Here is a 27830-nt window from a genome sequence, read left to right as displayed (position 1 = left end):
GCCACAGGCCCTTTTCTGGGCAGAGCACCGCCATCTGGCAGCGCAGAGCTCTGGTTCTGTGGAGTCCCAATTCCCAGCCACCTTTTCTTGGGTCCTTCCTAGGAGATGCCCGCAGAGCTGCTCCCCCACCTTGGCTGCCCTGCTCAAGGACTCTTGTCTTCTGAGCGGGTCTGACAGCCACCTCACGCTTTCTGGGCATACTTGTCCAAGCCTGGCTGACCACAGGCTCCTCCTCAGTGGCCTCGCACCCCCCTTCACCCCTGTCACTACAGCAGTCTGATCCTCTGGCTGAAACTCCAGGTCCCTGGCCATACTCCCAGGCTCCCTGGGCAGCTGCTGACCGCGGCTCCCTGAGTCGGTGCGCTGTGGCCTCAGTGGGATCACCAGTACCAGGGCTGAGGGAAGTGTCAGAAGGCCCTCCCTGTTGTTCCGTTCTTTCCAGCCAGCCCCCCCCCCCGCCAGGGTTTCTGCCAGCTCACCGCCCGCCCGCCCTGTGTGCTGTGCCCTCCTGCACAAACAAGGCTGCTTTCTTTGGAAGCGTTTACTTAGTTCAAGTCTGAAGCTGTGGACAGTTGAGGAGAATACACTTTGGAGAGTGGGTGGAAGACATTTAGCCACGTCTATAGGGCTGTGCTGGGCGCTGGTCCTGGCGACTCGGGGGCGCCGGGCCAGGCACCGCGCAGGGCACCGCGCATCCCAGGCCCCGGCCAGCGGCTCGCTCCGGGCAGGCTCCAAGGGCAGGTGGGTGGGCTCGGTGGCCGCCAGGCGCGGGGGCACCGTGCAGGCATGGACGCCTCGGGGCGGCGAGTGGATGTGGGCCGCACAGCGCGGCTGCACCTTGGTTACCAGATGCGGCATCGCTCTTTGGGGTGCATGGGGGTGTCCTGGGCACACTGGAACGCTTCTGCAAAGGCAGCCAGGTTCTGTAGCGAGCCCAACACCCTGCGGACAGGTGGTAGCGGGAGAGGTGTAAGAGGCCTGGGGGAGTGAAGTTGTTGGGGGGATTATGGGTGCCAGGGCGCAGGAGGCTTGCCTGTACTTCAGGGGACTGTGGACATCGGTCTTGATGGATTGGACAGCAAACTCAGGCCGGTAGGACCCGCACCACACCTGTGAACGCACGAGGGGTGTTGGCTGGGGGCTGTAGGGGTGGAGCCTCTGGAAAGGATGCCCTGTGGCCTGGCCCCGGCTTCCCTTTCTGCGGAGGAGATGGGAGAGCCAGCCGCTCCTTGTCTCTCTCCGCTCCGCTGCTGCGGACCTCTGCTGCCTCACTTCAGCCCACGGCTCCTTCAGCAAGCCTGCAGGCCCACTGGCTCTGGTTCTGTGGGCTCGCCCCTCTGCATCCCTGCCGGCACCCCGCGGCGGGGCGGGGGCCCTCTGGAGGCAGAGGGCCCAGGAGCCCCGACGGCCCGTGGACCAGCACTGGGTGTCTACCTGAGCATAGTTGATGAAGAAAAGCTGGTTGTATGTCAGCTCCAGCCCCGGCAGCAGCTGGTCCTTGCCTCCTTCTGCCATCCACTTCAGGTAAGCCTGTGGCACCCGAGGGGGACTGGGCTTGCCAGCGCTCTCAAGTCACCGGGCCCCATGCAGATCCCCCAGCTCAGGGTCTCCCGGGACGGCATGGGGCACCTGACACTGCATCAGCCTTCTGAGCAGTTCCACAGGCGGGGCGGGGCGGGCAGGTCAGGGGGCAGGGGGGGCAAGGAGGGGCGGAGCCTTGGCCAAGCCCCACAGTGCACTTCTGCAGTGAAGGCTGTGGGCTCAGGACTTCTGGCTGGGCAGGGTTAGTCCCCACCCTTTATCACACTTGGAGATACAGGTTGCCTCTATCACAAACTAAGTGGGTTAAATGTGGGTGCCTGCCACGGCCAGGAGGCTGGGCACAGCCTCTGCCCAGGGCCTCTGGCTGGGCACAGCCTCTGCCCAGGGCCTCTGGCTGGGCACAGCCTCTGCCCAGGGCCTCTGGCTGGGCACAGCCTCTGCCCAGGGCAAGGCCTCCCTCCTTGGCCCACCTTGTACGCTTGCCGCACGCCGCCATTGTCTGCGATGTTTTCCCCCAGGGTGCTGAATCCATTGATCTGCGCGGGAGACACAGGCTGGGGGGGGGCGGCCTGGGCTCTGGCTCCCCTCCTTCCACTTCCCGTGGGGAACCACTTCCTGACTGCTGGCGGGTGGCACGCTTACGTTCTGGTCATCTGCCAGGTCCCAGGAGAAGTTTCCGTACTGATAGATCATGCACTCCGACTGCTCCCGGAAGTGCTGGGCCGAGAAGTTACTCCACCAATCCAGCATGTTGCCATTCTTGTCAAAATTCCGGCCTGCGCAGAGACAAGACAGAAGTCTCCAGCGGAGGCCACCCCTGTGCCCAGCGGCCCCCTGGGCCTCCTCAGCGAATGCCAGCACTCGGAGCCCAGAGCCTGGGCAGAGACAGCTGTGAATGGCATCTGTAGGCTTGTGGGGGGGCACATAGTCTAAGAGCTCCCCCATCCTCCCCAAGAGGAAGGCTTTCCCCGTGACCCTGCCCAAGCCCCCGAGACACCCCTGGAGCCTCTGAGACACTGGAACATCCAAACCTTCCTGCACCGACAGTGAGGGAGCACAGGGCCCTACAAGTGCCACCCAGGGGGGAGGGGGGTGCAGAGGCCCTGGGTGGGCATGGCGGCAGGTCCTCACAGAGATGGAGGGAGGCCAGGCCCGCCTGTGCCTTGCAGGCAGGCCTGGGGAGGGGGAAAATCAGTCATCAGGAGCCCTGGTTCTGCCCTGTGTTCTTCCTTCTCCAGACAGCTCCAGGGCCATTCCAGAGGTGTGGCCGCCACAGCTGGGGGGTGGCTGTCCTCCTGTACCCTGGCCTCTGTTCCCACCTGAGCCACGAGGAGGGCGTCTGGGTCACAGGGACCCCTCTTACCATTGTCGTCGAAGCCGTGTGTGATCTCGTGTCCGATCACCATCCCGATGCCCCCGAAGTTCAAGGCCTGGGGCTGCTCCTTGCTGAAGAAGGGTGGCTGGAGGATGCCGGCCGGGAACACTGACCCCCGGGGGACAGAGCACAAGCGGTGAGCACCTAGCCATGTGCTGGGCTCAGGCAGGACCTTCCCAGGGCCCTGGGCCCCCAGGTCAGGGAGCCAAGAGGAAACGAGCTCAGAGGCTGGGAGGGCAGGGAGACCCAGGCCCCTCCCCAGCTCCTTCCTACCACTCTGCGGGCTGCTCTGCATCCCTCCCTCCCCCTCCCTCCCTGCAGCCTCCCTCCCCCTCCCTCCTGGCCTGCTCAGGGAAACGGGACAACCTTTCCAAGGTGGACAGTGGGTGAAATGGGACGCCCGCCTCCTCTGAGGACAGGCTGGGCGGCAGGTGGGGAGAAGGGGTGGACGTACCGATCTGGTTCCTGTTTGGGGAGTAGAACGCGTTGACCACCGCGGCTCCTATGATCCAGCTATGAGGAGCAGGTGGGTCACTTGGGGCCTGCATCTGCTGGGACCCTTCCCTGGGGCCCATCCTGTCCTGGCTGACTAGAACCTGCCCCAGGAGGCCAAGGTCGAGCTGGCCGTGCCCACAGAGTCTTGGTCAACCCCGAGAGCCACTTCCTCCTGGTGCCCCTCCCCCAGGTGAGGGTGTTGAGGGAGGATCCAGGCCCAGCACCCTCCCCAAGCTGGACCAGGCCAGCTCCGGGCAAGCACACCCCCCCGCCACCCAGTGGGCAGTCTCTGAGGCCGCGATGGCCGCTTCACTCACAGGTTCTGGTCCACCTTTTCCCGCAGCTTCTTGAGGCTCCGCTGGGCACTGGCCTTGAGGTTCTGCAGGCCGTTCTCAAAGTACAGGTCCTCTGAGAAGTTGAGCTGCGGGAAGCCGTCCGTCACGCTCAGCTGGAGCTCAGAGGGGTCCGAGGGGGCAAGGGAAGGGCTGGGCGGGAGGGAAAGGCCTCAGGCTCTGACAGGCAGCCTGGGTGGCCTAGAGCTCTGAGTTTATGTGGATGGGGCCCAGCCTTCAGTTTCCCTATCTGCAGTGGACGGTGATGCCAGAGTCTCCCCAAGGCCTAGGAGGGTGGCAGGGGTAGCAGCTGGCCCGTCCACAGGGTGCCCTCCCCGGTAACGGCCTGGGGAGGGGGTTGAATGGGGAGGGGAGGGGACTGCGGTGTGGGACAGAGGAAGGGGCTGGGAGCTGTGGGGGAGGGATGCTGTGGGGTGGGATGGAGGAAGGGGGGCTGGGAGCTGTGGGGGAGGGGGAGGGGAGGGGGGACTGGAAGCTGTGGGGGAGGGGGCTGTGGGGTGGGACAGAGGAAGGGGCTGGGAGCTGTGGGAGAGGGGGAGGGGAGGGGGGACTGGAAGCTGTGGGGGAGGGGGCTGTGGGGTGGGACGGAGCAAGGGGGGCTGGGAGCTGTGGGGGAGGGGGAGGGGAGTGGACTGTGGGGTGGGCGCACGCCGGAATACTCCTCGTCCAGGTGATTGTTTGTGTCCTCCAAGATGTAGTCTGGGTAGCCGATCTGCTCCTGGATGTTCAGGGCCTGAGTGGGAGAGGAGAGCCATGTCAGTGCCACCCACTGGGGAGCGGAGGGCCCCGGCCAGCTGGCTGCGCCTGACCTGTGCTGAGGGGCTAATGGGGCTGTATCAAGAAGGGTCAGGAGGTGACGCGGCTGTGGAGAGGGTGTCAGGAGGTGACGTGGGTATGGAGAGGGTGTCAGGAGGTGACAGGGTGTGGAGGTGTCAGGAGGTGACAGGGTGTGGAGAGGGTGTCAGGAGGTGACAGGGTGTGGAGGTGTCAGGAGGTGACAGGGTGTGGAGAGGGTGTCAGGAGGTGACAGGGTATGGAGGTGTCAGGAGGTGACAGGGTGTGGAGAGGGTGTCAGGAGGTGACAGGGTGTGGAGAGGGTGTCAGGAGGTGACAGGGTGTGGAGGCGTCAGGAGGTGACAGGGTGTGGAGGCGTCAGGAGGTGACAGGGTGTGGAGGTGTCAGGAGGTGACAGGGTGTGGAGAGGGTGTCAGGAGGTGACAGGGTGTGGAGGCGTCAGGAGGTGACAGGGTGTGGAGGTGTCAGGAGGTGACAGGGTGTGGAGAGGGCGTCAGGAGGTGACAGGGTGTGGAGGTGTCAGGAGGTGACAGGGTGTGGAGGCGTCAGGAGGTGACAGGGTGTGGAGAGGGTGTCAGGAGGTGACAGGGTGTGGAGGTGTCAGGAGGTGACAGGGTGTGGAGGTGTCAGGAGGTGACAGGGTGTGGAGGTGTCAGGAGGTGACAGGGTGTGGAGAGGGTGTCAGGAGGTGACAGGGTGTGGAGGTGTCAGGAGGTGACAGGGTGTGGAGGTGTCAGGAGGTGACAGGGTGTGGAGGTGTCAGGAGGTGACAGGGTGTGGAGGTGTCAGGAGGTGACGTGGGTGTGGAGGTGTCAGGAGGTGACAGGGTGTGGAGGTGTCAGGAGGTGACAGGGTGTGGAGAGGGTGTCAGGAGGTGACAGGGTGTGGAGGTGTCAGGAGGTGACAGGGTGTGGAGAGGGTGTCAGGAGGTGACAGGGTGTGGAGGTGTCAGGAGGTGACAGGGTGTGGAGGTGTCAGGAGGTGACAGGGTGTGGAGGCGTCAGGAGCTGACACGGGTGTGGAGGTGTCAGGAGGTGACAGGGTGTGGAGAGGGTGTCAGGAGGTGACAGAGTGTGGAGGTGTCAGGAGGTGACAGGGTGTGGAGGTGTCAGGAGGTGACAGGGTGTGGAGAGGGTGTCAGGAGGTGACAGGGTGTGGAGGTGTCAGGAGGTGACAGGGTGTGGAGGCGTCAGGAGGTGACAGGGTGTGGAGAGGGTGTCAGGAGGTGACGTGGGTGTGGAGAGGGTGTCAGGAGGTGACAGGGTGTGGAGGTGTCAGGAGGTGACAGGGTGTGGAGGCGTCAGGAGGTGACAGGGTGTGGAGGCGTCAGGAGGTGACAGGGTGTGGAGAGGGCGTCAGGAGGTGACAGGGTGTGGAGGTGTCAGGAGGTGACAGGGTGTGGAGGTGTCAGGAGGTGACAGGGTGTGGAGGTGTCAGGAGGTGACAGGGTGTGGAGGTGTCAGGAGGTGACAGGGTGTGGAGGTGTCAGGAGGTGACAGGGTGTGGAGAGGGTGTCAGGAGGTGACAGGGTGTGGAGGTGTCAGGAGGTGACAGGGTGTGGAGAGGGTGTCAGGAGGTGACAGGGTGTGGAGGTGTCAGGAGGTGACAGGGTGTGGAGGTGTCAGGAGGTGACAGGGTGTGGAGAGGGTGTCAGGAGGTGACAGGGTGTGGAGAGGGTGTCAGGAGGTGACAGGGTATGGAGGTGTCAGGAGGTGACAGGGTGTGGAGGTGTCAGGAGGTGACAGGGTGTGGAGAGGGTGTCAGGAGGTGACAGGGTGTGGAGAGGGTGTCAGGAGGTGACAGGGTGTGGAGGTGTCAGGAGGTGACAGGGTGTGGAGGTGTCAGGAGGTGACAGGGTGTGGAGAGGGTGTCAGGAGGTGACAGGGTGTGGAGGTGTCAGGAGGTGACAGGGTGTGGAGGTGTCAGGAGGTGACAGGGTGTGGAGAGGGTGTCAGGAGGTGACAGGGTGTGGAGGTGTCAGGAGGTGACAGGGTGTGGAGGCGTCAGGAGGTGACAGGGTGTGGAGGCGTCAGGAGGTGACAGGGTGTGGAGAGGGCGTCAGGAGGTGACAGGGTGTGGAGGTGTCAGGAGGTGACAGGGTGTGGAGGTGTCAGGAGGTGACAGGGTGTGGAGGTGTCAGGAGGTGACAGGGTGTGGAGGTGTCAGGAGGTGACAGGGTGTGGAGGTGTCAGGAGGTGACAGGGTGTGGAGAGGGTGTCAGGAGGTGACAGGGTGTGGAGGTGTCAGGAGGTGACAAGGTGTGGAGAGGGTGTCAGGAGGTGACAGGGTGTGGAGGTGTCAGGAGGTGACAGGGTGTGGAGGTGTCAGGAGGTGACAGGGTGTGGAGAGGGTGTCAGGAGGTGACAGGGTGTGGAGAGGGTGTCAGGAGGTGACAGGGTATGGAGGTGTCAGGAGGTGACAGGGTGTGGAGGTGTCAGGAGGTGACAGGGTGTGGAGAGGGTGTCAGGAGGTGACAGGGTGTGGAGAGGGTGTCAGGAGGTGACAGGGTGTGGAGGTGTCAGGAGGTGACAGGGTGTGGAGGTGTCAGGAGGTGACAGGGTGTGGAGGTGTCAGGAGGTGACAGGGTGTGGAGGTGTCAGGAGGTGACAGGGTGTGGAGGTGTCAGGAGGTGACAGGGTGTGGAGGTGTCAGGAGGTGACAGGGTGTGGAGGTGTCAGGAGGTGACAGGGTGTGGAGAGGGTGTCAGGAGGTGACAGGGTGTGGAGAGGGTGTCAGGAGGTGACAGGGTGTGGAGGTGTCAGGAGGTGACAGGGTGTGGAGGTGTCAGGAGGTGACAGGGTGTGGAGAGGGTGTCAGGAGGTGACAGGGTGTGGAGGTGTCAGGAGGTGACAGGGTGTGGAGGTGTCAGGAGGTGACAGGGTGTGGAGAGGGTGTCAGGAGGTGACAGGGTGTGGAGGTGTCAGGAGGTGACAGGGTGTGGAGGTGTCAGGAGGTGACAGGGTGTGGAGAGGGTGTCAGGAGGTGACAGGGTGTGGAGAGGGTGTCAGGAGGTGACAGGGTGTGGAGGTGTCAGGAGGTGACAGGGTGTGGAGGTGTCAGGAGGTGACAGGGTGTGGAGAGGGTGTCAGGAGGTGACAGGGTGTGGAGGTGTCAGGAGGTGACAGGGTGTGGAGGTGTCAGGAGGTGACAGGGTGTGGAGAGGGTGTCAGGAGGTGACAGGGTGTGGAGGTGTCAGGAGGTGACAGGGTGTGGAGGCGTCAGGAGGTGACAGGGTGTGGAGAGGGTGTCAGGAGGTGACAGGGTGTGGAGGTGTCAGGAGGTGACAGGGTGTGGAGAGGGCGTCAGGAGGTGACAGGGTGTGGAGAGGGTGTCAGGAGGTGACAGGGTGTGGAGGTGTCAGGAGGTGACAGGGTGTGGAGGTGTCAGGAGGTGACAGGGTGTGGAGAGGGCGTCAGGAGGTGACAGGGTGTGGAGAGGGCGTCAGGAGGTGACAGGGTGTGGAGAGGGTGTCAGGAGGTGACAGGGTGTGGAGGTGTCAGGAGGTGACAGGGTGTGGAGGCGTCAGGAGGTGACAGGGTGTGGAGAGGGCGTCAGGAGGTGACAGGGTGTGGAGAGGGCGTCAGGAGGTGACAGGGTGTGGAGAGGGCGTCAGGAGGTGACAGGGTGTGGAGGTGTCAGGAGGTGTCTGGAGGCTCCCGTCCTTGCTCCAGAGGCTGACACTCCCAGTGGTTCAGGGATCTATTGGGGATTTCCTTTTTCTTTCATTGCGTTTTCGTTTGTATTCCTGTTTTCCTTCCCCAGGGCGGAGGACGGGTGTCCTGGCTAGACTCTTGGGGGGGGGGGGGAGGGGTCTGGATGCCTCTGTGGGTCGCTCACCTTCTCCTGGGCCATCTTCTTGGAAGCCTCGTCCATCCAGCCCAGCTCGTCCAGGGTCTCCACGAACACAGCCCTCACCTTGTTGATGAGCTCTCTGACCTGGGTGGGCGTGGAGGGGTGAGAGCCGGCCCACAGGGGGTGACGAGTCTCAGGGCTGTGAGGACTGGCCCGGAGCCCCTCTGGGCTGAGGTCAGGGCCGCGCTGGCCGTGGCCTCTGGAGCGGAGTCCGTCACTGCCGTGGGGTGACCGCCCTTCCTCCAGAGCCTCATTTGGCCCGTGGGTGGCTGACTGCTGCCCACCGTAGGCTTGCAGCCCATACAACATGTGCGGGTCCCAGCTTGGCAGCGGTCTGGGGCGGGGAGCTGGCCGGCAGAGGGTCAGCGGTCAGCGGCACCTGTGGGCAGGATGGCTCCTGGTCCCCAGGGCTTTAGCGTGCTCCTTTAGGTGTCCTGAGCATAAGCCGCGGCAGCCGGCCCAGGGCCTGGCTGGCCCTGACGGGGAAGAGTAGGGTCGTGGAGGCAGGGCCTGCTCCCCACCCACCCTGGGCTGCGCCGGGGGGTGCCCAGGGCCACCTGGGCAGAGGCGACCTCAGGGGGCAGGGGCACGCACCAGGCTCTTGCTCTTCCCGGTGAAGGCCTCCTTGACGTAGAGGGAGCCCACGGCACTCTCCATGTTGCTGTTCACGTAGCTCACGCACTCCCGCCAGCGCACCTCCTCCACCGTGGTACCGTACAGCGCCTGGTGTGTGCATCCGCTCAGTCACGCCCTCCCTGCACCCCGAGTACCAGCGTCCAGACCCCGGGGGCCAGAGTGCGGCACAGGGGCGTGGGGACTGGCCTCTGAGTGCCGGCCACGGGTGTGGGGGGAATGGCGCCCTCTGGAGGATCGGGGTGGAGTCCTACGCTAAGTCCCCGTCCTGGCCTCTCTGCTCCTAAGGCACCAGGCTGGCACTGACTCTGAGGAAGTTCTGGGGACCATGTCCTCTTGAGCTGCCAGAGCCCTGGTCTGGTTTCTCGTGGCTGAAGTCGTATGAGAACTCCTGCCTGTGTGTTTTCCCCAAGGGTGTGAGGTAGAAGAGGGGCTGTGTCCTTCACCAGACTCGGTCCCAGACGCCAGGGTCCCTCAGAGGCAGCTCTGCCCTCGCCTGCTGGGCTGGAGGAAGTCCTTCCTGATCTCCCCTCCCGGCTCCTGTCTGTTCCTGCCTTCCGGTCTCTCATGGGCTGTGTCTGCTCCCTGGAACTCTGCGGGCTCTCCTGGTGCCTTGCGGGTCACCTCCCCTGGGGCCTGCTGCCACCCTCCCCAGAGCAGAGGAGGGCAGGAGCCCTGGCTGCCGGATTGGTACCCTGCTGCCCGAGGATGCTGAGCATCAGAAACCGAATGAATGAAGGGGTGGTTGGCCTGGGCGGGAGCGGGGAACCCCTGTGTGGGGCGCACTCACCTTGCGGTAGTTCACTCGTGCATCTTTGAATCGCTGGCTCAGGCTGCTGATACGATCCAGCACCAGACGCCAGACCAGGTAGTTCTGCATGGTCCTGGGGCAGGAGGCAGCAAACAGGACAAATGAGCGCTCTCTGCAGAAGGAGGGGACGCAGCTTGGCCAGCAGGCTACGACCTGGACTAGACTAGAAAAGCCTTCTAGGGTCCACTGCATGCCTTGCCTGCTGGAGAGGCCTCACTCCTCTAGGCGAAGCGGGGAGCCTCCTCTGTCCCTCACACCAGGGGCCTGTGCTTGCTGGAGTCCTCTCCTGACGGTCGGTGTGTGCGCGGGGCTGGGGAAGCAGGGCAGGGTCTCACCTGGCTGAGTAGATGTCGATGATGTCTTCAAGATTCTGCAGGTAGGGGCTGCCATACACCACCACCTCCTCATTGGGCAGCAGCTCGATTTTGACAGAGGACAGCACAGTTTGTATGAAGAGAGTCCAGTTAAAGCCCTGGGGAAGGAGAGACAGGGAGGGAGACACAGGTAGACCTTTCTGGGTTGCTTAGAACCCCAGTCCTCTAAAAATTGCTCAAAAGACATGGAGAAGAGAGAGCCCATGGGCTGTGCCGTGGGTAAGAGCCAACACGGGGACAGCTGGAAAGCCGGACGCAACAAGAGCTGGCCAAAGTAACAAGACGTAGGGAACAGGTACTCTTATGGGTGAAAAAAACCAAACCTATGATTTGAAATATTCCCACAAATACATTTCCAGGCCCATCTGGCCACATTAGAGAATTCTACCTGGTATTAAAAAAGAACATAGTAAGCCGGTGGCTCCCACCTGTCATCTTTGTGGTTCAAAGCCAACCAGGGCAGTAAAGTCCGTGAGACCCTTATCTCCAATAAACTATTCAGAAAAAGTCAGAAGTGATCATCTTGAGCACCCAGGCCTTGAGTTCAAGCCCTAGGACTTGTGTGCACGCGTGCATGCATGCACACACGCACACGCACACACACACACAAAACAGCAAAACAAAAAGAACATACTGTCAATCTTACCCAAAACTCCCAGAAAGGAGGAAAGAATCTCAACCGATGAAGCCAAGACCAAAATAAGGACCATTACTAAGGGAAACAAGAGCTAGAGGCATGCTTGATGGCTCAAGCAGTAGAGCACCTGCCTAGCAATCACAAAGCCTTGAGTTTGAACCACAGTACTGCCAAACAGCACCACCAACAAACAGATCCAAAGATCAACAAGCAGAGGCTTGGACAGACACGCTGTCCACACAGGGCAGCTGGGGAAACACCGTGAGAAGGGCAGGGGATGTCCCGAGAAGGATCCACAGTAGACAACATCACTCAGAGACGTCCAGACCCGGGGTTCACCCAAGGCCCACGGGAGAATGGGGACTTATGGAGTGGGGTGCCCATGAACCGGTGCCTGCTGGGCCCCGGGCTGGTGCCTGCAGCTGGGGGGGTGAGGGCTGTGTCTGGGAGGAGATGGCGCAGTGCAGGGCCTCCTGCCAGCCAGGCCTGGGCTAATCGTGGTCTGCGCAGTTGGTGTGGATGGAAGGCCTCATGGCAGTTCCTGGTACTGAACCCCCCGAGTCCTGGCTTTCTGGATGTCTCCACGAGGCCCCACACCTCGCCCATCCGCAGCCCTGTGACTCACACCTTCCAGATGAACCCAGAAGCTTCCTTTCATGACGCCCTCACCACTGGCCCATGCCCTCAGCATCCTGAGGAGCTCCGGCCAAGCGTGTCCCATCCACCCCAACCTCTGTGCAACTGTCCACACCAGTGTGGTTCACTCGCCTGAACCCCAGCTCCCTTCCCGCAGCCTCGCTTCAGTGATGGGCACGGGGGTACCGTCTTCACTCAGAGCCCCCCACCCCACTGTCTCATTCTGACAGACGCCTCCCTGCCCTGTTCCCTTTCTCCACACAGACCTGAACTCCGCCAGCTAGGGATTTACGTTGTGTTCTAACGGAGCCCAGAGCCAGGACCTCAACGGGACCCACCGCCATCTTCTGCTGGGCCTAGGGGGTGGGGGGCTATGCGGGCAGGGCATCCATGCTGGTCAGTGCTGGTCACCCCAGCCCACAGGACCAGGGACAAGGACTCCCCAGGGGTCTGGTGCGATCCTGGGGACCAGGCCTGCCTGCAGTGTCTTTCAGTCCTGCTCCTGGTGAGACCTAAGTCCCGGGACACTTTTGCACACACTGGCCCTCATGCACACTCAGGAGGGAGTGGTGCCGGCCCTCCCGCGGTCCCGGCTCGCCCGCACACCCACCTCACCTTCAGACTGAACTTGTACTGCAGTTCTTCCAGGTCCATCCTGTGGTACAGGGTTGTGACGTCGTGCCGCTCCTCCTGGGGGGCTGTGGCCTGCGCGAGGGCGGAGGGTCACAGGGGCCCGGCAGCCGGCCCGGCCTGAGACCCCGGCCCGGCTGCCCCCTCACATTGGCCAGGTGCGTCTCCAGCTCCAGCACTTGTGTCATGTCCTGCTGCACCAGCTGGCTGTCCTTGGGGAGGTTCATGTCCTTCCGGAGCATGGTGGCCACGGACATCATGAACTGAAGGTAGGCTTCCCGCACCTGGGCCAAAGGATGCCGGATGGGGCTGGGCGGCCTGGGCTGCCTGGGCCACCACGGAGCGCTCTGTGGGGTGGGGGTGGGCGTGAGACCCGGTGCACCCTGGGAAGCTCTGTGGGGTGGGGGGCAGGTGGGGGATCTGGTGCACCCCGGGGAGCTCTGCAGGGTGGGGGTGGGCGTGGGACCCGGTGCACCCCAGGGAGCTCTGCGGGGTGGGGGCGTGGGACCCGGTGCATCCCGGGGAGCTCTGCAGGGTGGGGGCGTGGGACCCAGTGCACCCTGGGAAGCTCCGTGGGGTGGGGGCGGGCGTGAGACCCGGTGCACCCTGGGAAGCTCTGTGGGGTGGGGGGCAGGTGGGGGACCCAGTGCACCCCGGGGAGCTCTGTGGGGTGGGGGCGTGGGACCCGGTGCACCCCAAGCTCTGCGGGGGTGGGGGCGGGCGGGGGACCCGGTGCACCCCGGGGAGCTCTGCGGGGTGGGGGCGGGCGGGGGACCCGGTGCACCCCGGGGAGCTCTGCGGGGTGGGGGGGCGGGTGGGGGACCCGGTGCACCCAAGCTCTGCGGGGTGGGGGCGTGGGACCCGGTGCACCCCGGGGAGCTCTGCGGGGTGGGGGCGGGCGTGGGACCCAGTGCACCCCGGGAAGCTCTGTGGGGTGGGGGCGGGGGACCCGGTGCACCCCGGGAAGCTCTGTGGGGTGGGGGTGGGCGTGGGACCCGGTGCACCCCGGGAAGCTCTGCGGGGTGGGGGCGGGCGTGGGACCCGGTGCACCCCGGGAAGCTCTGCGGGGTGGGGGCGTGGGACCCGGTGCACCCCGGGAAGCTCTGTGGGGTGGGGGCGGGGGACCCGGTGCACCCCGGGAAGCTCTGCGGGGTGGGGGCGGGGGACCTGGTGCACCCCGGGGAGCTCTGTGGGGTGGGGGTGGGCGTGGGATGTGGTTGTGGTGCACCCCGGGAAGCTCTGTGGGGTGGGGGCGGGCGTGGGACCCGGTGCACCTCGGGAAGCTCTGCGGGGGTGGGGGCGGGCGTGGGATGTGGTTGTGGTGCACCCCGGGAGGCCCGTGGGGTGGGGGTGTGACTCGGTGCACCCCGGGAGGCCCGTGGGGTGGGGGTGTGACTCGGTGCACCCCGGGAGGCCTGTGGGGTGGGGGTGTGACTCGGTGCACCCCGGGAGGCCCGTGGGGTGCTGTAGGAGTGGGATGCGGTTGTGGTACACCCCGGAAGCTGGTCCAGCGGGCTCTGTGGCGCTGGCCCTGCCCAGGCTGGGCCCGCGGCCGTGACCTCACTTCCAGTATGAGGCTGTGTGGCCCTGGCGTGTTCTGTGGGCCCGCTCAGCTTCCCGCCCCATTGTGGAACCGAGTGCCTGGGGTTTGCTGGGCAGCTCCTGGCTGAGCTCCCGTCCTCCCCGCATCCTTGCTGGCCACATGGCCAGAGACAGCCCTGTGGGCTGCATGGGCAGGGCCGTTGCCCGGTGGGGACTCGGGGAGGCCCCGGCCAAGATGCCTGGCCAGAGATTCACTGTCTCAGGAGCCCGTGGCCACCCTACTTCCTCATTCCCCATCCCGGGAGGGACTTACCTCAGAGGCCGAACGGCTTGGCACCCCACAGGCCGATACCACTAGTCCAACCTGGCCTCCAGCCTCCACTCATGGGCCTTCTGGTCTTTCTTAGCCCAGCTTGGGCCCCCTCCTCCAGGAGGCCCTCACAGCAGCGTCCGCCCTGCCTGTCACTGTCCTTCATGCCCCTTGCCTTCTTTCCTGAGCCTGGGTCTCCGCAGCCCTTCCCTGGCTGTCCCTGGGCTGCCGGCCTCCAGGCCCCTGGCCCTAGCTTGCCAAGTTCCCGCGCTCCTCTCCTCACCGACCTCCTGAGGCCAGAGCAGGCCAGGCTCAGGGCTGACTGCCCCTGGGCCTCTGGGGACTGGTAGAATGGACGGGGGTCAGCACAGGTGGTTGGGGTGACACCCTCTGCTCCATAGGCTGCCTGGCTGGTGGGCTCGCCCCTGAACTGGCAGGGGGCGGTTGAAGCTGCATGTCCACATTACATCCGCAACACTCACTTAGGCTTAAAGCCCAAGTGCTCAGGGAAGCTCTGTGGGGCTGGAAGGACTGGTGGCAGCTGGGAGACCCAAGGCCGCGGGCGGGGTGGGGGGGGCGCATGCTCACCTTCTGGTTGCTGCCCTCATTGAAGTAGTACTCGCGGGATGGCATGCCCAAGGTGGGCTGGTCTATCTGGAAACACAAGGTGTGACCCTGGTCATGGGCAGCGGTGCCCAGGACCCTGTGCAGTGCGACCCTTGATTTTCCCCCTCAGGGGGTGCTGTGGTATGCTGCTCCCGCTGCGGGGCTGGGCTGGAGGAAGGGGATGCACACCAGGCCAGCCTGCGCCCTCAGCCCACCCAGCATGCACCTGTGGCAGCCACGGTTCTCAGGCCAGGCTTTCTACCCAGGTGTGGAAGGTCTCATTGCGAGAACCAGGCTACTGCATGCCCTCCCAGCTCAGCCCTGGGCCCCAGCCCTGCCCCCTCCACTCACCCCTGTTCCCCCCCGCCCCCAGCCCTGCAGGCTCTGAAGGGGGCCTGGGCAGGGAGCGGGAAGCTGGGTCTACACACAGACCTGATGCCCCTGCCACCTCCCGCCCCCAGTGCGGGACGCAGGGGGCCGCCCACCCAGCCCCAGGGGGACCCCTACGTAGATGATGTGCCGGCTGGAGTTCTGGTCATCATTCCAGATGAAGAGGTCGATGAGCACGCGCCTGTTGAACTGTGCGTTCATCACAGCCAGCTGCCGCTCCAGCTCCCACTTGGGGCCTGGGGAGTGAGCATCGCACTGGGAGACCCGGCGGGGGGTGGGGGGGCTCTGGGTCTCAGCCTGGCCCCTTGCCCTCCTATGCTTGGGACTCTGGGCCTGGAGGGGAACCCTCTGGCTCACCACAGAGGGTCCACTGTGGGCCTTGAGGGCTGGGGGAGATCCCCGCCCCCCTTCCCGTGTCCCTGAGGGACACAGCAGCTCAGGGCCACCCACTCTGTCCCACGTGCCTCCCAGAGCTCACGCACCCAGCAGGGCCTGGGATACCCCGGGGGCCTGGCCACACAGAGGCTCTGTCCCAGCCGGGGTCGCCTTCCTGCTGTGGGACCTGAGCCATCTCCCGGGACCCCGAGGCTGGCTCTGGCAGACATGGGCCTCTTGGCGTCCCCTGGGAGCAGCTCGGCCTTACCTACGGTCTCATTCCACCTGTCCATGGCCACCGGCCAGCCTCCCACCACCTCTAAGATGTTCAACAGGGGCTGGGAGTCTCGCTTCTCTATCATACCTGAGAAGAGAGGCAGAACTCAGTCACCTGCACTCCAGGGGTCTGGCCACGAGCTATCACAAGCCACCAACGCCCAGCCCTCCTGCGCACTCAGCCCCAGCAGCCTGCGAGGACTGCGCTCAGGCATGCAAGGGCTCTGGGGCTGATAGTAGTCCTGAGCCCTTGGACCAGGATGAAGGCCTGGGAGCTGGCAGCAGGGAGGTAAGCCTGGGCAAAGGGAGTAAGGACACAGGAGAGAATGTCCACAGAGACCAGCTGCTGCTCTCAGGAGAGGCAAGCCGGCCACTCATGGTGCCGATCCGATCAAACCTTGAGAGAACACCAAATGAAGCTAAGAACGTGTGGCATGTGCGGAGCCAGGGTGGCCATGAGGGCCGGCCGGCTGGCGGGCCGGGAGGGAAGCAGAGCCGGGGGGGGGGGGGGGGGGAGGAGGGGGGCAGAGCCGGGGGGGAGGGAGGGGGGCAGAGCTGGGGGGGAGAAGCAGAGCCGGGGGGGAGGGAAGCAGAGCCGGGGGGGAGGGAAGCAGAGCCGGGGGGGGAGGGAAGCAGAGCCGGGGGGAGGGAGGCAGAGCGGGGGGGGGGGGGAGGAGGGGGGCAGAGCCGGGGGGGAGGGAAGCAGAGCCGGGGGGGAGGGAAGCAGAGCCGGGGGGGAGGGAAGCAGAGCCGGGGGGGAGGGAGGCAGAGCCGGGGGGGGGGGGAGGAGGGGGGCAGAGCCGGGGGGGGAGGGAGGGAGGCAGAGCTGGGGGGGAGGGGGCAGAGCCGGGGAGGAGGGAAGCAGAGCCGGGGGGGAGGGAAGCAGAGCCGGGGGGGGAGGGGGGCAGAGCCGGGGGGGAGGGGGGCAGAGCCGGGGGGGAGGGGGGCAGAGCCGGGGGGGAGGGGGGCAGAGCCGGGGGGGAGGGGGGCAGAGCCGGGGGGGAGGGGGGCAGAGCCGGGGGGGAGAGAAGCAGAGCCGGGGGGGAGGGGGGGCAGAGCCGGGGGGAGGGGGGGCAGAGCTGGGGGTAGGGGGCAGAGCCGGGGGGGAGGGGGGCAGAGCCGGGGGGAGAGAAGCAGAGCCGGGGGGGGAGGGGGGCAGAGCTGGGGGGAGGGGGGCAGAGCCGGGGGGTAGGGGCAGAGCTGGGGGGAGAGAAGCAGAGCCGGGGGGGGAGGGGGGCAGAGCCGGGGGGAGGGGGGGCAGAGCTGGGGGTAGGGGGCAGAGCCGGGGGGGAGGGGGGCAGAGCTGGGGGGAGGGGGGGCAGAGCTGGGGGGAGGGGGGCAGAGGCGGGGGGAGAGAAGCAGAGCCGGGGGGGAGGGGGGCAGAGCCGGGGGGAGGGGGGGCAGAGGCGGGGGGGAGGGGGGCAGAGCCGGGGGGGAGGGGGGCAGAGCCGGGGGGGAGGGGCGCACTGCCACCACAGACAGCGCCTGCAGGCGGGCGGCGGGGGGGGGGGTGCCTCTTGGTGGGGAAGGGGGGCCAGGTGAGCCTGGTGGAGGTGCCGAGGGGTGCCCAGAGGCTGGTTTGCAAGCCCCAGCCACAGCACTTCAGGGACTGGGCCAGGGGCACCCCCAGCACGCACATCGTTTAAACAGAAACCGTGGCACTGAAAACCTTCCCCATAACACATCTATGCACGTATGTGTACATGCACGCGTATACATAACCACACACCAAATACAAACATGTACACACACACCTACACAGGTTCCTTCACACACATGCACACGCGTGCACACTCCCAATGCACATACAGACACAGCCATTCACACAAGACACATAAACACACATCTATACATCATCACACATACCATGTGCACACACAGCCCTGCAGACAAGACGTGTATACAAACACACACACAACATACACTCACCCATAGTCTACATGCATACACGCATACCACAATATACAGTGCAACACGCATTAACGCACACGCGTCCAGGATAACATGCACACGTGACATACACGTGTCCCATGCACACACGGTGCTGGCCTCCCAGGCAGGAACCCCACTGTCTTGGGCGATGGACGCAGGTCTGGTGGTGAGCCTGCACCGCATAGGGAGCCTGGCCCCTGGCCAGTGGGCAGCACAGCACACAGATTCTCCTGTACCAGCCCCAGGCAGTGCTACGGCTGGCCGGGGTGCGGGCCTCTGGGAGCTGACCCCTTCAAGCCCACTTACTCTCATTCATGCAGGAGCGGTACAGTATTTTGGCCTTCTCTACAGCTGGCCGGTCCTTGGCAGTGGAATTCTCCAGCACCCCTGTGGGCAGAGGAGAAGGCTGGACAGAGGAGATTGCTGGGGACGGGGGCCTCTCCCAGCTCGCTCCTGGGTGCCCAGGGCGGCGACCCTCTGTGCGTGGCCCCAGCTGGACCCCGCAACGCCCTCCAGGCAGTGGCCGCTTTCCACCTTTGAGGATGACCTCCAGCTCATCCCGGAGGATGTCGAAGACGCTGTACCGCGAGTGGGTCTCAGGGATGACGTGGCGCCGGAGCCAGCCCCCGCACGCGTACTGGTAGAAGTCCTCGCACGGCTTCTTGGTTGGGTCCATATTTTGCAGGATCCTGGCAGCTGCCCACCCCCGGCGGGCGCGGGAGGGAGAGGGAGCTGAGTTGGGGGAGGCCTGACACCGTCTCTGCAGTCTCCAGTCCTGGGGACAGGCTGTGTGCCCTGGGGAATAAGTCTCCCTCTCTGAGCTGCTTTAAGGCTGGACGCAAGAGGGACAACCAATTCAAGCCCTAGGGCCGTCCCTTTGAACCGCAGGAGCCCCTGTGGCCCCTCCAGAACCCTGGCACCTCGGCCCGAGGGCCGAGGCCGCCGTGGAAAGGGTACCTGCTTTAAGGAAGGGCTCAGCCTGGCTCCTGGCTCCCCATGCTCCCTGAGGTACCTGGTCCCTCCTGGGGGAGGGGCAGCTATGTCCCAGGACCCAGAGTGTGCTGGGGACAGGGGGGCCTGATATTCCCTAGTGGTGGAGGCCATGGGAGACCTTTCCACTCAGGACCCCTCTGAGAATTCTGCTTGCTTCCAGAAGTCACCGCGGGTTCCTATCCCGCCGGGCCCGGGGGAGGGGCTTACCTGTTGTCACGCAGCCTGGTGTGGTACAGACTTCATCCGTGGGTGCTGGCTGTTGGATAGCTGGGGACAAGGAGCCCGCAGTGAGCGTGGGGAGAGGGGAGGGAAGTGAGGGCGGGCTGCAGCGGGGAGGCGGGGCGGGCCTGGTGGGGAGGGGCTTGGGTGGGTGTGGCAGGAAACCCCGCCCCTACCTCCTGGACTGGTTTAGGCCCTGAGGGTCGGGAGCCCAGCCTGGGTCCTCCCCCTCGTGGTCTGAGCTTTGATAGGACCGCTGCAGTCACCTGACAGTGACCCCACAGCAGCCCAGGGCCCCCACAGGCTGAGGCACCGTTAGGGACACCTCCCCAGGCAGCTCCCGGGACGCCCACCCTGCCTCTTCCTGCAGGTGCCAGATGCCGTCCCTGGGGCCAACTGGTTCCCCAGTGCCAGGAAGGCCTCCTGCACACAGTAGGTGCCTGCTGACAGACTGCGGCTCCCTCTTGCGCACACAGAGCCCCCTTCCCCGGTGTGCCCCCGCCCGCCACGGGCCTAGATGCCCAGGTGCCAGCCACTCTCTGGGGGCTGATGTCAGGGAAGGCAAAGGCTACCTCGGGATTTTCGTTTTACAACCGTCTTCTCTTCCTGTGAGAAGCACAGCCAGCTAGTAAAGGAAGGCAGCTGCTTCCCTGGGGAAAGACACAGCACTCAGCCCACCGGGCCCCACCTGAGGTCCTGGGGATGGCAGCGGTGTGCCCCTACACCCCACAACAGCAGCGCTGGTACAGGGAAACCAAGACCTGGGCAGATGGGCCTTCCAGGAGCAGACCACGCAAGGTGGGGGGTGTCCCATCAGGGTGGGATACTTGGCTCAATTAGGGGGACAGTAGCTCCGCGCCGGGAGGTGCTGAGCCGCTGACAGCCGTTACCCCCACTCTGCTCTTCCCGGTCTGCTGAAGGGCAAGGCCCCCCCTCCCCACAAGGCCTGCCTCGAGACAGGCTGGGAGACAGAAGGGGACCCCCAGGTCCAGGGCAGAGAGACAGAAGGGGTCCCCAGGTCCAGGTGCAGGTCAGGAGACAGAAGGGAGCCCCCAGGTGCAGGGACAGGGCAGGGCAGGCTGTGCTTCTAGAACTTTCCTTTATTGCTATAATTCTAGTGACTCTGGAAGCTGAGATCTGGACAATGTGGTGCAAGGCCCATCTGAATCACTAGAAACCTGGGTGTGGTGTGTACACCTGTCTTCTCAGCACAGCTGTGCTGAGAAACACAGAGAACTGCTGTCCCACCTGGCCTTGGGGAAATAAAGCAGACTTGATTTCAAAAATAGCCCGAGCTGCCTTGAGGCCTGCCCTCACAAGGGTCATCAATCCAACACCTGGTGATCTTACGGGCTAGCCTGGTGCTGGGCAGGCCCGGCTCTGTCCTCAGGCGGCCCCGCACCCCTGACATGGTGGGATGAGGAGGAACTGGTGCACGCTGCTTGGGTTGAGGCAAACGATTAAGAGCTTCTGATCAACTTCAGGGAAAAGAGGGGTAGTCACTAGAAATGGGAATGCGACTAAACCAGCCCTCCAAACCAAATAACACAAATGTAGTAAATATTCATGAGGCCATTCCGGGATGGGACAACCTTTGAACAAATTAACGAGGGAAAATGATAGCTCTCTCCTGCAGGAGAATTGCAAATACCACGTGTGCTACTCTGCCACCAGTGAAGTGGTCCTCACTCCCCGCTGCATGAGGGAGAACTGCACAGAGTGACCTCCACCCAGAGAGGAGGATGCTAAGGAGAGGAACAGTAAGAGGAGGGTACAGGGACCTGGGAAATGCTCCCTCAAGCCAGGTGGTCAGGGCTGACAGCAGCCATGAGCTCTGGTCTTCTTTCTCACAACACACGTTACCCTTCCTCATAAGGAAGATATCAGACAAGTCCAAGTTCAAGAACATCTTACAAAATGCCTAGCCAGTACTCCTCAAAGCTGTCAGACAGATCATTTAAAGAAAAAACCCACAAGTGTCTAAGAAGCTATGGCAGTGAAGAATTGCTAAGAAAACACAACAGCCAAGTGTCACATGGTATCCTGGTAGGAGCCTGGACCCGAGATAGGACCCAAGAGGGAAATGCGTTAATCTAAGTAGCCTGGACTTTGTTAACAGGAACACAGCAGAGAAGAGAATCTCTGACCATTACACAATGGGGTTAATAGCAATGTATGAATATTGTTGTTGTTGTTTTTTGTCAGTTGTGGGGCTTGAACCCTGGGCTTGGGCGCTATCCCTCAGCTCTTCAGCTCAAGGCGAGTGCTCTACTGCTTGAGACACAGCGCCACTTCTGGTTTTCTAGTGGTTTATTGGAGATAAGAGTCTCATGGACTTTCCTGCCTGGGCTGGCTTTGAACCGCGATCCTCAGATCTCTGCCCCCTGAGTAGCTAGGATTACAGGCATGAGCCACTGGTGCCCGGCCCTGTATGAATATTGGTTTATTACTCGGGCCCAGTATTTCATGTAAACAGAAGAGATGATGGAAGGAACTCTCTTACTATGTATATACACATTTCTGCCCCCTCCCCTGAAATTACGTACTATTATCTGAACTTAGGATCTGAAACTTGTGGGACAATTAATTCATCAAACATGTATGTGTCTAGAGTTCTAGAGAGCAATCTTGGAAAGCATCATAGCTAGGAAATTTTCAAAATTGGTACAAGACAAACTGGCCCATCCAAGTAGCTCAATATTCCACAGCATGATGCATACAAAGAAAAGCACACCTGCAGACATAGAATGCTGTGAGCTAAAGGTTCAGAGAAGTTTCTAGAAGCAGGCAGACAGGAGGTAACACATTGCATTTGGGAGCGCACCTTGTGTTCAGGGGAACAGCAGTAAGACTGATGGCCGACTGCCCAACAGAAACAGTGCCAGCTAGAGGGAGATGGAACAGGTTAAAATAAAAATATTTCAAAGAGAGCTGGCTCATGCCTGAAATCCTAGCTACGCAGGAGGATTTTGGTCCAACGCCAGCCCAGTCAGGAAAGTCCATGAGACTCATCTCTAACCACCAGAAAACTGGAAGCGGCACTGTGGCTCAAGTGGTAGAACACTCGCCTTGAGCTGAAGAGCTGAGGGACAGCGCCCAGACCCAGAGTTCAGGCCCCACGACGGACAGGAAACAAAATATTTCAAAGAGAAAAAGGAACTAGACATTTCAGACCAAAGTTGAAAGAATTTGTCTCCATGAGAAATGATACGAAAAGCCCAACATCTTCAGTGCAGAAACAAGAAACCAATTGATGCCCATTTTGTTGGGAAGTGGTGAGCTCCAGAATGGGGAGGCAGAGGGCATTGTTCTGGAAGAATAGGTCTTGCCTATGTGGACCACACCACTGGCCATGCCTTTCCACATTCCCAACATGGGCTTCCATGGACGTCCTGCTGGAGGGAGGCCCTAGGGGCTCATAAGGGGATAGAAATGCTTTCCAACTTCACTTATGGCCTCTTGTTAATTCTCACAAACAGCTGGTGAGATTTTCTATGGACACATCCAGGTAAGGTGTCCAAGGTCATGTCTGTGGCGTGTGGCAGAGTTCCATTTTCCAGCTTCAAAAATCTCTTCTTCCGGCCAGATGTCAGTGGCTCACACCTGTAATCTTAGCTACTCAGAGGCTGAGATCTGGATTGAAGTTCAAAGCCAGCCTGGGCAAGAAAGTCCACAAGATTCTAATCTCCAGTTAACCCTCAGAAGTGGTGCTGTGGCCCAAAGGGGTAGACAGCCTTGAGTGAAAAAGTTCAGGGCACTCAGGCCCTAAGTTCAAGCCCCACAATTGACAAAAAAAAAAAAATGAAATCTCTTCTTCCAAGTAGGAAAAAAAGCAAAGCCAGAGTCCCCCTGGACACAAAGGATGCGAGGGTTAAAATGTGGTCACCAGGAAGCGAAGTAAACACACACCACATGGATAGTTCCCCATCATAGATACAGACACCCAAACTACATGCCTTCTTTTCTTTGCTCTTTTACGTCTGCTTGAATAACTTCTCTCAATGTTTTCAGTCTCTGCATTTTAAACAAAAGAAGTTTTGACATTCCCTGTGAAAGTTTTCTTTCCTAAAAGTTTTTCCCTCCTGCATAAAAGTTTCCAAATTCCTTCACTTGAATAAGACCTTGATTTAAGTAATTTGCATTTTTCTCTCTTCCTCTTCCTCTGACACTTGGAAATAGAAAAGGTTACCACACCTATTCTCCCACAAGAACGTATATTTCCGAGGGGTTGTTAGGTGTGGGAGTTGAGTCCTGTGGCCAAGGAAACTCATGCCAAGAACCAACTTGATGCAGGCAAAGGCTGGTCGTGTCCCAGGGTACCTGATGGAAACAAACATGTATTCTCAGAGGAAACCTCTCAGGCATATAGCATAGCAGTTCCACAGACAGGGATTTACGAAAAGATCTGCCATGTGTGAGAAATCACAGCAGCAGCGTAGACCCTTGGGGTGGGGGTGTCTCAGACTTTAGATCTGACCCAGAAGATGGTGCATCAGCTCCTAATTATGACTCCTCTCTGCATCCTGGGCTGTATGACTTTGCTAAAGAGGTATGATCTCCGCGAATCCTCTTGCTCGTGTGATTTCATGAGGATTTCCCATGTGACCTGCTCTAGCCAAGGGAATGAGGTGGGAGTGGAGCATTCTAGTTCTGAGCCAAGGCCCATGTATTTTCACTTGTCCTCTTGAATTCTTCCCTTTTCAGGAGAGGAACGGCCCCGTCCTCATAGGTGGACAGAACTCCCAAGGAACAAAACTGTCCATTGAGCCTGAACTGGATCCACTGACCCCAGCCCAAACTATGGGTATATGTTGTGTTGAAAATTTAATATTATAAGCCACTGGGTATTGGGGTGGTTTTAAGGCACCAATACTTAAGTGGTATAAAACTTAAGGGAATAAAATACTTGAGAATAGGAACAAGAAATAATTTTTTAAAAATCATGCTGTAAAAGAATCAGTTGAAAACCCTATAAATAAGTCATGTAGCCGGGCGCTAGTGGCTCACACCTATAATCCTAGCTACTCAGGAGGCTGACATCTGAGGATCATGTTCAAAGCCAGCTGGAGCATGAAAGCCCATGAGACTCTTATCTCCTATAAACCACTCAGAAAACCAGAAATGGCACTGTGGCTCAAGTGGTAGAACACTTGCCTTGAGCTGAAGAGCTGAGGGACAGTGCCCAGGCCCAGAGTTCAAGCCCAACAAAGACAAAAAAAAAAAAAAAGTAGTTGAGGTTTATAAGCAACCATAACACAGAATAGTGGGTGAAGCACTAGATACAACATAGCTAAAGAGAGATTTTGTGAATTAGAATTCCATTTTATGGAATTTACCAGGAATCTAAAACACTGTCAAATAGATGGAAAATACAATGGGAAAGTTGAGTTGTGGAGAGTAGAGAGAAAAACTGAGCATATCTGTAATCAGAACTTCTTTGTTTTAATATCTGGTAGAGTAGTATCAAACATGTGTGCAATGAAAGCAATTCACTGCTGAGCCACACGCCTTGACCCATAATCAGAACTGAAGAAGGAAAACAATAGAGATAATGTGACACAATATCCAAAAAAGATGGCGGCTGAGGTTGTCTGGAATTGGCAAATGTTATTAATGCTTTGATGCAGGAATCATAACAGATACAAAATAGAACAGGACTCAGAATTGTCTTAGCTATGACAACTCATGGCTAAAATGCAGACCAGCAAAGACAAAGAGAAAATTCAGACAAAGAAGATGGTTCATCTGACAAACCCAAGTGGCCACTAGATTGGCAGCTGACTTCAGACCTCAGCAATGGAACTCCAAGGACAGTGGACCCAGATCTCCACCATCCTGAGGGAAACCACTAGGCCCAGATTTGCTTGTCCAAATGTTCACGGAAGGATGCATACCAAGGAAAGGTATTCCCACATCTATAAAAGCTCAGGATTCCTGCTGATATATTATTTTGCAGCAGGATTCAACTCTCATCACAAAAAAGGCCTGCATTGCTTGGGGTCGTGCATCTTTGAGGTCTTGCTTAGAAGATTCCCACATGAGGTGGGCTGACTTTGTGTCCATACCAAGTTCACACTCCCTGTGTGACTGTACTTGGAAATGGCGCCTTTACCGAGTGGTAAAGAGTACATGAAGTCATGATGGTGAGGTCCTGGCTGGGGAGGACAGAGTCCCTGTAAGAGGAGGAGAAAACACCTGTGTGTGCTTGCTACATCACATGAGGACACGGCCAGAGAGCAGCTTCCCAGGGGAAACAAAGTGCCAGCACCTTGATGTTGGACTTTAGTCTCCAGATCTGTGGGAGAATAAATGAATGTTTTTCCAGGTTGTTAACCAGCCCCTGTGGCACTTTCTGAGTGAGACAGGCTGAGCTTGTGGGTTTTTTTTTTTTTACAATGGACCATCGGTGACCACTGCTCAAACCTTCATGTGCAGACGAATCCCCGGAGAGCCTTGCAAAATGCAGACAAGGTCCTGCAGGTCTCCGGCAGGCCTGAGTTTCTTTTTATTTTGGCATACTGGGATTTGAACTCAGGACCTCAAAATAACCAGAAAAAAGCCATCTAGAGGTATAGGTCTGGTGGTAAGCACCAGCTGAGCAAGCAAGCTCAAAACACAGTTTCAGGAAAAAAAGTTTACCTGTAACTTTTAAATAGCAAGTAATTAAAAAAAAAAAAGCCCTACCATAACCCTCAAGGGCATAGAAATATAAAAGCTTCAAGCAGATCGAGGGGAAGTGGAATGAATAATAATAGATCATCCAAACAAAAGCAAGAGAAGAGCAGAGCCAGGCGCTGGAAACACAATGCACACAGTAGACAAAAAGACACATTTCGGTAATCACGGGGCTGCAAACAGACAAAACCAAAATGCAAGCTATTCCCGGATGCAAGGGGGTACATCTAATGCAAGATAGAAAATGTTTCCAGAGAAAGGAATGGGAAAAACAGACAAAGCAAATGGCAGTGAGCTGTGTTCATATGTGCAAGGCAGAATGGGACTGAAAGCAAAACAGAATTGAGACAGGATCGAAAGCATCTCTGCAGAATGATGGTAGAAAATAGATTAATCTCACGTGTACAGCTAAGTGTCACATTGTGTTACATTGATCAAAGCAACTTTACAATTTATACCAAATTTTGTATCTGTAAAATAATAAAGTCTTTTTTTTTCCCCCTGTCGGTCGTGGGGCCTGAACTCTAGGTCTGGGCGCTGTCCCTCAGTGATTCAGCTCAAGGTGAGTGCTCTACCTCTTGAGCCACAGTGCCACTTCGAGCTTTTTCTGCTTATGTGGTACGGAGGAATCAAACCCAGGGCCTCATGCATGCAAGGCAAGCACTCTACCACTGAGCCACCTTCCCAGCCCCAATAATAGTCTTAACTGGGTAAGGTAGGTCAATGCTTTACACAACTACAGAAAATTGACAACTCTCTAGCATAAGACACACACACGCGCGCACACACACACACACTCATCTTTTAACAGACGAGAGAATGAAGAATGCAAATATACACCAGACTGGATTTGCCTCCTGGGAGGCACACGCTGCTGCCAGCATGCCCCACAGTACACACCTGGACTGTGTGTCAACCTGACGGAGCATCAGCTCTAAGGCCAGCTCACCAAACCCCAGAGAATCTCATGGCAATGGTGGGAATATTTTGACAACAGCACAATTAGGCCAGAAATCAGCAATAATGTAAAAAAGGCAACTAAATGCTCACATATACCTGGAAATTAAAAAAAAAAAAGTATAAACGAATGAAGAGTCAGGAAAAGCTCAGAGAAGAAATGAATAATGTAAAAACCTCCTGCCAGCACAGATCCAGGACCTGGCCAAGGTTGGCTGGCATGTCATTGGTCCTTCTGGGGGACAAGAGTTCTGGCCAAGAAGATGAGACTGTATGGCCTTGGGAGGAACTCGAGGGGCCACAGCCCAGTGAGTTCCTGAAGCGAGGCCAGAGGCTGGCCTGCAGACCCAGAGAGAGGCCAGGGCAGGGACCTCCTGGCCTCCGAGATCACAGGCGAGCGCGCAGCAAGCAGCGTCTTTCCTGTGGGATGGGCTCCTTGGCCTACCTAGAAGTCTCCAGGCTTGCACGCACCGCCCCCCCTCACAGCTCCATGGGGGCTGGGCTTTGTGCCCCAGAAATCTCAAACCCCATGTTTTGAGTCCAGTGAGTCCCAAACAAAGGTTCTTGGGCTCTTGGCTCTCCAGAGACCAGAGAAGCCCAGCGGTGGGCAGATGTGTGTGAGAACCTTCTAGTAGCAAAGGTACCTGTGCATGTGCCCAGCCAGGTAAGCGCACCATCCTTAAATTCTGTGCCTTCCCCGTGGGGGTGTAGCAGTACCACCTAGGCGCAGAGCAGATGCAGAGCTGCAGGCGCCCAGGCTGTACTCACAGGGGAGCATCCTGCCCCTCCATACGGGACCTTGTGGGGGTCAGAGGGTCCCGGGGAGCACCCAGGGCCTCACACCAGAGCCTGGGAAAACACCAGGTCCTGGTGACTGTCACCTGACCTGTTGTGGGGGGTGAGGGAGGGGCAGGGGTGCAGTGGGGGAGGGGCCGGCTCCAGGCCGTGGGCTCCAGCTGCTGGGCTCTTTGGGAACTGCAGCCGCGCTCTGCGGCGGGCTGCGAGGTTGAGGCTGGGGAGGGGGCTGGCGGGAGGGGGCGGGGATGCGTCAGGAGTCGGGCAGAGGCAGAAGGGTGGGTGGGGAGCACACCACGGCACCCCACCCGTGTCGGTTCCAGCTCCAGTCGCAGCAGAGCTTTCTGGAAGGGGCTGCCAGCTCCTTGCAGGTCAGTGTCCCTGCACAGCCCTGGGAGCCGCAAGCCCTGGGCGGGCTCCTGTCCCATTCACGGCTGTGAGCAGGCGCGGGTGTGGGGCGCGGGCGCGGGGCGCTCACTCACCTCTGCTGTAAAGGACGCCCAGCACCACCAGCGCGCCGGTCACCAGCAGCAGTGGAGGCAGCAGCCCCCACGGCGGGAAGCCCCTGCGCTTCCCGGGCCCACCGGCTCGCTCCATGATGCCCACCGGGCTCTCAGACTTCTCCAT

General features: G+C 60.2%; 1 protein-coding gene across 1 annotated transcript; it reads right to left on the bottom strand.

The window, feature by feature from the left end:
• Positions 1–727: 727 nt before the first annotated feature.
• Mmel1 (membrane metalloendopeptidase like 1) lies at positions 728–27830 on the bottom strand. The gene is made up of 23 exons (XM_042701919.1): positions 27686–27830; positions 19349–19426; positions 18765–18824; positions 18099–18260; positions 17871–17951; positions 15625–15720; positions 15099–15217; positions 14574–14639; positions 12283–12417; positions 12119–12208; positions 10192–10328; positions 9836–9929; positions 9007–9135; positions 8398–8496; positions 4415–4498; positions 3730–3833; positions 3372–3430; positions 2906–3025; positions 2185–2318; positions 2013–2078; positions 1435–1530; positions 1034–1110; positions 728–942 (listed from the first exon to the last, which is right to left on the bottom strand). The coding sequence occupies exons 1-23, from the start codon at positions 27828–27830 to the stop codon at positions 843–845; spliced, it is 2331 nt and encodes a 776-aa protein (XP_042557853.1). The 3' UTR covers positions 728–842.

This window comes from Dipodomys spectabilis, unplaced genomic scaffold (assembly GCF_019054845.1).
Source record: "Dipodomys spectabilis isolate Male_0828 unplaced genomic scaffold, ASM1905484v1 ptg000299l, whole genome shotgun sequence".
Taxonomy (NCBI): Eukaryota; Metazoa; Chordata; class Mammalia; order Rodentia; family Heteromyidae; genus Dipodomys; species Dipodomys spectabilis.
Note: the sequence above shows the minus strand (reverse complement) of the source record. Positions and strands in the feature narration are given on the sequence as shown.